Here is a 9274-nt window from a genome sequence, read left to right as displayed (position 1 = left end):
TACTGCGAAGGCGTCAGCAGTAAATTGTGGTCCATTGTCACTGACTATTGTTTTGGATATCCCTTGTAACGAACCGTCACAACGCCGAGGTAGCTAGCGCTGTCCACGGATCGAAATAAGAAATTTATGTTTGCTGAAACCCTACAAGTCGAGTATCACAAGGTGTAAGACAATCTTTGTAGACAAATGGAGATCACGATGTGAAAGAAAGACAGGAGTTTTCAATTCTTAGTCAACAATGATGTAGATATTTCTCAATGATGTAGATATGTTCTCAGGTGCAACGTCGATAGGAATGTTACACGGGTGGTTGTCACGGTAGTCAGGGTGAAGCACACTGACTATGCTGCACTGTACACGCTGTTCCGGCGTCGACTGTAGTAATTTGTAGTCACACTACTACATCTAGCGGGAAGAAATTCGGGGTCCGTGCGAATAGTATGATACGTAGACTGATTGTGAGTGTGTAATCACACTGGCCCACTCACACCGTACACACTTTTTCGGCGTCGACTATTACAGTGTAGTCACACTACTACAGTGAACGGAAAAAATATGCGCGTTGTGCGAAAGGAAAAACACGACGAACGAAAGACGCGGCGAAAGGAATAATATCTAGCGTATATCGTTAGTGTGGTTGTGTTAGTGCGTTGTCGCACTCGAGTGGGGTTATGCAGTAACGATGCTACTGGTTATGCGTAATCGCATATATTAAACGGAGAGCAAGGGAAATAATCAATGCGTAAGTGAGTATCAAGCATTCAGCTTGAACATACCTGTAGAGTATTCGCGTGGTACTTGATGGAACTTCTCGTTATAACTTTGCACATGGTTATTTTCCAAGACTTTTCTTAATGGCACTCGCGGGTAAAACGTTTCGCACTGGCAAGCAGTGTTGCCAGAATTTCATGAGCTGAAATAGCTAAATTGATAGAAAAAATATGCTAGAAATAGCTAAAAAATATGAAACTGCTAAAAAAATTGCTAATTTTTGTGTGTTACTTTTAAATGGTTTTATTAAAATAAAACAGAAATTTGGTCTATATCGATGGTGTCCTCAACCGAATCTTTATATTTATCTGATTCAGATATCATTTTTAAATATTTTGTTGGCAATGTATAGTTATAACAACACATTCCACTTCTTTTGAGTCCATATCTGTAAATAAACATTCATTTTATTAGTGTAAATCTTAGAATTGTAGTTATTAATGTAGCCTACATTATGGCTAAAATAGCATTTAGAGTTTTCAAATGCCTTCCATTCCTCACTTTAGTTTTAACAAGTTGCACTTGGCTAAATACGACTTGAAATCATGCAGCTTCGCGCCTTCGTTGTATCTGTCACATCTTAGCGTTTCCAATCCTTAAACTTGTGGCAACCCCTTTCAGTTCTCGTGATCAACAAAACTCGATAACTCACGCGAGTATCGATATTACGGGAGTACATCTCCAGGAGACACACTCTCCCCTCAATAAGTTTCGTCAGCTTCGTCCGCCGCCACTGCAGAGTCTTTGCCGCTTTCATCTCCCGATCATCTTTTTAGTTTTAAATATAAGTATATAGTAATCAATAAACATAAGGCAAAGCAAATTGGTGACCCCGACGTGATCACTATATACACACGAGTACTGGTGCTTACAATGGCAAACAACGACGCCCCACAAGACGACGCCGAGGTTTTTCACGATACCGTTACTCACGGTGTTGACGCAGTTATCAACCGTGTAGCTGTGAAAATACCGCCGTTTTGGCCCGAACACCCAGAATTATGGCTATCGCAAATCGAAGCCCAATTCGTTCTGGCGGGAATAACCTCGGACGAAACGAAATTTAACACAATCCTAGCGTCAATCGAAGCACCGGTGTTGGCCCGAATTGCCGACGCCATCGTCAACCAACCACGCACAGGCAAGTACGAAAATTTGAAATCGTGCATCCTGGAACGCTTCTGCGAAAGCGAACAAAAGAAAATCCAGAAGTTAATATCGGAGACCGACCTTGGTGACAAGCGCCCCACGCAACTGCTCAACGAGTTAAACGCACTAGCCGCAAACAAAGTTCAAGAATCTTTTCTGAAAGCACTGTGGCTGCAGCGCTTACCAACACAAGTGCAAGCGATCTTGCAAGCATCGGACGCCAGCCTAGCAAACTTAGCTAAGTTGGCAGATAAAGTGATGGAAGTCGGTGATTTTCATCAGGTACGCACCATCGACGCCAAGTCGGCGCCAACCAGCAGCGCCGTTTCCGACGATCGTCTAGACCGCATCGAACAACAAATCAACGCGCTCTCCAGAAACCTTTCTCGCAAGAACAGCTTGCGAACGGATCGCAAACAGCGTCATAGCTGGAGACATGTGTTGGTACCACAGCAAATTTGGTAACGCCGCCAAGAAATGTCGCCAACCATGCTCTTTTGCATCCGAACCAAAACTAAATCAATCTTCGGATTCGGCGGACAAATTCGAAGAAGACCACAACACAATTGCCCGCCTCGCCATCAACGACAATTTCTCCAAAACACAGTTTCTCATCGATACCGGCGCCGACATTTCAGTGATGCCACCCTGCAAAAACGCAAAAACTATGCTCACTCCAAAGCTTCTTTTCGCCGCCAATGGCACGAAAATACAAACCTATGGAGAAAAACGCATAGCATTGTCACTGGGATTGCGACGAAACTTCGTGTGGACTTTCGTGATAGCTGACGTCAACTGCGCTATCATCGGATCCGACTTTCTTCAACATTTTGACTTACTCGTCGATATGAAACGACGCAAACTCATCGATCGGGCTACGCTGCTGGAATCAAAATGTCACGCGCCCCAACGTAAAATCAACGCGGTTTTATCCTACGACACGAGTAACCAATACGCTACATTGCTTCACGAATATCGCGATCTCGCAACGATCAACTCGAACCGGCTGCCAGCAACATCCGAAGTAACGCACTTCATCTCGACCAACGGGCCGCCTACTCACGCCCGCGCCCGACGACTAGCGCCCGACAAACTCAAAGTTGCACAATCCGAGTTCTCCTACCTCATCGAGAAAGGAATATGCCGTCCCTCAAATAGCAACTGGTCAGCCCTTTGCACCTGGTAAAAAAGCAAATGGAGAGTGGCGTCCGTGCGGCGACTACCGAGCACTGAACAACGTAACCGTGCCGGATCGATATCCTATTCCGTACATACTGGATGTAACGAGCATCTTATACGGTAAGAAGATATTTTCGAAAATCGACCTGCAAAAGCATATCACCAGATTCCTGTCGAACCACAAGATATTCCCAAAACAGCAATTATCACGCCTTTTGGGCTATTCGAATTCTTGTTCATGACGTTCGGTCTGCGCAACGCAGCGCAAACTTTTCAACGTCACATAAACAACGTCATACAAGGCCTCGACTTCGTTTTGCTTACATCGACGACATTTTGATCGCTTCAGAATCCGAGGCGCAGCACGAGACGCACCTCCGCACAATCCTCGACCGCCTTCGGAAGGCACATCTCACCGTAAACTTTGAGAAGTGCCAATTCGGTAAGACACAACTTACATTCCTGGGACACGACATCAGTCAGCACGGCTTAAAACCATCCGAAGCCAAAGTAGAAGCCATACGGCATTTTAAAAACCGCTTATCGCTAAAGACCTAAAAAAGTTTCTGGGTATGATTAATTTCTATAGGCCGTTTATCCCACGAGCAGCCGAGAACCAGCACATACTCCAGACGCTGATCCAAGGCAATAAAAGAACGACAAAACCCCGATACTTTGGTCTACAGAAGCCGACTACGCATTCACCGCCTGCAAGAACGAGCTTGCAAACGCTACGTTGTTGAATTACATGGCACCAAACTCACAATTAACTCTAACCACCGACGCGTCCGACGACGCTATGGGAGCCGTAGTACATCAGGTCATCAACGGGCAGACACAACCACTGGGATTCTTCTCCAGGAAATTCACATCGACGCAAAAGTACAGCACCTACGATAGAGAACTGACTGCCATCTATCAGGCCGTTTTGCACTTCAAGTACGCACTGGAGGGCAGGAATTTCGTTATTTTCACCGACCACAAGCCGCTTATGTACGCCTTCAGTCAAAACAGCGAGAAAGCATCACCTCGACGCGCTCGGCAACTGGATTTTATCAGCCAATTCAGCACCGATATCCGGCACATCTCTGGAGAAGAAAACAACGTGGCTGATCTTCTCTCACGCATCGATGCCATCAAACACATAAACTTCGACGAGATGGCACTGGAACAGGAAAACGATGCGGAACTACAATCGCTAATCAAGTCTGACGCCGAAAACCCATCTCACTAACAAAATTGTCTCTTGCAGGCTCAAACAAACAATTGTACTGCCACGTCGCCAATAACCATACACGTCCGTTTGTGCCCAAATGCCTACGCCAAACCGTGGTTGAGGCCCTACATTCGCTGAGCCATCCGGGAGTTAAGGCAACAAACAAGTTGGTCGGAAAACACTACGTTTGGCCCCGCATGGCGAAGGATGTCGCTAAAATCGTACGCTCTTGTATCCCGTGCCAGAAGGCCAAAATCCAACGTCACACCAAATCGCCACTAGGAGTACACCGCCAGCGACACCCGTTTCGAACACATAAATATCGACATAGTCGGCCCGCTGCCTTCATCGAACGGATACCGATACTGCCTCACGTGTATCGATCGATTCTCACGATGGCCCGCAGCAATTCCTTTAGTAGACATCACAGCAAAATCTGTAGCCAACGCACTGATATCGGGCTGGTTCGCTCAGTACGGTATTCCTCTTCACATCACAACCGATCTGGGTCGACAATTCGAGTCAACATTATTCCAAGAGCTTTCCAAAATTTGTGGTTTTAAGCACCTGCGGACGACGGCGTACCACCCACAAGCCAATGGTATGATCGAACGCTGGCACAGAACGTTAAAAGCTGCTTTAAAATGCGTCGATCAATCAACTGGAGTAGTTCCCTGCATCTAATCCTACTCGGCCTACGCACAACAATCAAAAGCGACATCGGGCTGAGCCCTGCGGAAATGGTTTATGGCACCACACTACGGGTGCCAGGCGGATTTTGCACCGAGCACACAAAAACACTGAGTCCGAGTTCACCGAGGCTCTTCAAAACCATGTCTCAACTGCCAACCACTAAGCCAGTGCACCATCATACACCGCAAGAATTTGTCCACCCGGACCTAAACCATTGTACCCACGTCTTCGTTAGAGTGGATCGAGTGAAAACCCCGTTGGAAGCAAACTACGAGGGTCCTTTCGAAGTGGTAACAAAACACGACAAATATTTTACACTCAAGGGCCACACAAAGGAAAACAAGGTTTCCATCGATCGACTTAAACCAGCTTACATCTTCAAAGACGTACCGCCTCCAACACAGGAGCAGACGACAGCGCCAACTGCTCAGACACTCGAGAAAGTGTCAAGATCAGGACGACAAATCAGATTCCCAGCAAAGTATCTTTCCCAACTGGAACTCTAGGAGGGGGTACTGTGGCAACCCCTTTCAGTTCTCGTGATCAACAAAACTCGATAACTCACGCGAGTATCGATATTACGGAGTACATCTCCAGGAGACACACTCTCCCTCAATAAGTTTCGTCAGCTTCGTCCGCCGCCACTGCAGAGTCTTTGCCGCTTTCATCTCCCGATCATCTTTTTAGTTTTAAATATAAGTATATAGTAATCAATAAACATAAGGCAAAGCAAAACTCTTCATTCTGCAACCACGCGTCGTGAAAATGTTGTTTATAGATAACTTTCGACATTATCTAACTTGTCTTTTAAATATTTCCACCAGTATTTCGCTTAACAGATTTTTCACCGTTTAAAAATTTCACAATTTGTATCTAGCTCATGAGTGAACGAACTAAGTTCGCACATGAACTATAAACGGAATCGATAATGCAAATTTTTGAGTGAACCTCAAAATACATCCTATCGATATCGCACATGAGCTATAAAAGGATCGATAATGCAAATTTTTTGAGTGAACCACAAAATACATCCTATCGATAGAAGCGCTATCGGTATTATTTAAAAAGTGCCAAAAGTAGCCGAATCTTAAAAAATGCTAGAATTCTAGCTAATAGCATTTCAGAAAATCTTATAGCTTTTGCAGTTTCAAAATAGCTAGATCTAGATCTGGCAAGTTCTTATCAGAGAGTGAGAGAGTCGCTCCTCCTACTCTCGCCTTTTTATCTAGGTCAAGGTCTTGGCTCTGCCAACTCGCTTTTTCTTTCTTTTCCTAAATTTGCGCATGCGCTGTTAACTCACTTTGCGTTGCACTTGCGCTGTTAACTCAGCACAGCTGGGTGAGTGACCATGTATGAGAGAAATACTTTGGTATATACGTTTTGGGCTATTGTTTATTTTGACGCGCAGTATGGTGCGTCACACCCTCAATTGCGAAAATTGAGGATAGTGCTGCAATCGTGTGGACGGTTGTAGTAGACGGCATTTGAGCAGCAAATGGATATTGTGAGAAAGCGTCTACGCAAATTAGCCACATGGCGTCGAATATTGGTCCCGCGAAATCAATGTGAATACGTTCCCAAGCTGTTGTTGCTTCCGGCCAACTATGATATTCTCTCGGCGGTGCTGGATTGTTGCATTTGCAAATGGTGCAAGAATTGACAAGATTTTTGATGTCTTGGTCAATGGTAGGCCACCAAACATGTTGCCTGGATAGCTGCTTCATACGAACAATGCCCCAATGTCCATCGTGCAGGAGCTGCAGAATATAGGCGCGAGGATCGGCTGGTATGATTACACGACTGGCATCTGTGTGTAAGCAAAGTAGTTGTCGGTTAGTAGTAATTGCAAACCTACGATTAAAATATGGCAACAAATCGTTTTGACTTGGTTGAAATTTTTCTGACCACCCTTTAGTGACGAATTGTAGGACTTGTTTGAGAACTTTGCCGTTGCTTAAGTGTTTGTGAATTGTGTCAGCATTAATGGGCGGTGACGATTCAAGAACCGTGTTGCAGCCTTCCTCTTTGTCGAAGTCTGAGTCCATACCTACTGGAAGGCGTGAAAGAGCATCGGCGTTGCCATGTGCTGCTGTGGCACGATATTGAATCTCAAAGGTGTATGCCAGAAGAATGATAGCCCAACGTTGCAACCTATTTGATGTCATCGAAGGAAGATGCTTGCCTGGATTGAAAATAGTTAGTTGCAAGTATTAGCGGTAAATTTTCGTCGAAGTGGGCTAGTTGCGATGCATTGATAATGTGCGACTTTAAATCCGTAAATACTTGTTGCTGCTGAGGTCCAAACGTGTAATCTACATTTTTCTGCGAAGTTGGTTCATGAGAGCAGCCAATAGCGAATAATTTGGAATAAAGTTGCAATAATAATTTACTTTACCCATAAATGCCTGAGCTGTCTGGAAGAATTCCATGTGCGCTATTCTCCGTCCCAAATATTCAATTTCATCTTCGAAAAGAAGCATTTCGCCATTTTGCATCTAATTCCATTTTCCTGAAGGATTGCTAGAACTTGGTCTATTCTCTTTAAATGTTCTTCGCTGGTCGGCGCTGAGATGATGATGTCATCCAGATAATTTCCACAATCTTCTATCCCCTTTAGAAGTTGCTCTAAATATCTTTGAAAGATTGCTGGTGCGCTGGGTATTCCGTATGGAAGACGCTGATATTGGAAAAGCCCCAGCGGTGTGTTTACGACCATGATTTTCTTGGATTCCTCATCCAGTTCCATTTGTAGATAAGCATCCTTGAGATCTATTTTGCTAAATTGCTTACCATGACGGATGATATGAAATAGAGCTTCCTTTGTAGACAACGGATACTGTTCCACATCGATTTGTGCGTTTACTGCTTGCTTAAAGTCGCCACAAATCCGAATTGCTCCACCTAGTTTTGGTGCTAGAACAATTGGGGATGCCCAATTGCTGAACTTGACTGGTTTCCATATTCCGGCTTGTGTGAGCCTGTCTGCTTCTGCCTTGAATTGCTCAATTTATGCGAAAGGAATTTGGCGGCTTTTGCAAAATTTTGGTGTTGCTGACGATTTTAGGACTATGCTGGCTTTGAAGTCTCTGATAGCTCCCATTGCTGACTCAAATACGTCTTTATATTTTTGCAGATGTCACTCACTTAATTTAATTTAACATTAATGTTCGACACTGGCATTATATCAAACCCGAATGTTTTGAATAAATTCATTCCGAAAAGATTGGTCGAATGTTCCACATTTGCCACAATTATGATTATTTCTTTTTCATTTTGCCACACTTCGCGACAGTGTGAAGCTCTCCGAGTAACGGAATTGGTGTATGTAACACTCGCGAGCACTTGTGCAAAACTGGTTTGTTTAAAAGCGCATATGTATTTGAATTAATTACAGAAGCGGTTGCTCCTGAATCCATTTGAAATGAAATCACTTGTTTAAGTATTTCAAGATCAATGACTTTTTGTTCATTTCACTTTTACTACGCCTGTAATACTGTTCACTGCTTCTATCGCTTCTATTTCGTTTGTTTCGCTTTTGCTTTGTTTTGGCCTTGGAATCTATTTCACAACTGTGTTTTGTCTTGCTTTGACATACAAACGACAGCTATATGTCTTTTTCTACCGCACTTATGGCATTCAGAATCGCGAAACTTGCAGTTCTCTCTTTGTGAGAATGTCCACAACCCGAGCACGATTTTAATGCGTGTTTGAGCTGGTAACTCTCGAGTTCTTTGAATACGCGTTTACTGCATTAAGTGGAATATTTTTTCAACATTTTCTTTCAGCGTTGCTACGGTTTTGTCGTTGTCTCATAGGTTTCTGCAACTATGAGCACATCTTCCAGAGTTGGCTGTGACTTCTGAAGAGCAGATGCACGAACTGCATCGTATGGAGTATGTACTATGATCTGATTTCGTATCATTTCATCTACATATTTTGACAAACAACCTTCCGATTTACATACAAACTGACATTCACGAGCGATCCCGCGTAAATCGGCTACCCACTCTCAATTTGTTTGTGAATTCCTCTTTTAAAGAATTCTGTACGATTTCGTGACAAGCAGAAAATCGTGCGCTGCAGAACGATAACAGATAGTCCTATACAAACAGCCACCGCTGCGCATTTACGACTTCACACCATCTGCCAGCACGCATGACTTGACCTGCATGCGTCATAAATTTAAGCGATATAAGATAAGGTTATCCTACTTTACAACTGTCCAGACTAATAAACTATGAGATAACTATTGATTATCAGGCTACC

At 44.0% G+C, this 9274-nt stretch overlaps 1 protein-coding gene across 1 annotated transcript; it reads left to right on the top strand.

Annotated features, from left to right (window-relative positions):
- Window positions 1-4959: 4959 nt before the first annotated feature.
- On the top strand, window positions 4960-5514 carry LOC132798033 (uncharacterized). Its single transcript, XM_060809762.1, has one exon. The coding sequence runs from the start codon at window positions 4960-4962 to the stop codon at window positions 5512-5514; it is 555 nt and encodes a 184-aa protein (XP_060665745.1).
- The last annotated feature ends 3760 nt before the right edge of the window (window positions 5515-9274 follow it).

The sequence above is a fragment of the Drosophila nasuta genome, unplaced genomic scaffold (assembly GCF_023558535.2).
Source record: "Drosophila nasuta strain 15112-1781.00 unplaced genomic scaffold, ASM2355853v1 ctg68_pilon, whole genome shotgun sequence".
Classification (NCBI taxonomy): Eukaryota; Metazoa; Arthropoda; class Insecta; order Diptera; family Drosophilidae; genus Drosophila; species Drosophila nasuta.
Note: the sequence above shows the minus strand (reverse complement) of the source record. Positions and strands in the feature narration are given on the sequence as shown.

Bases quoted from the DNA above. Each gene is read 5' to 3' on its own strand.
- LOC132798033 (XM_060809762.1), top strand. From the start codon at position 4,960: ATGCGTCGATCAATCAACTGGAGTAGTTCCCTGCATCTAATCCTACTC.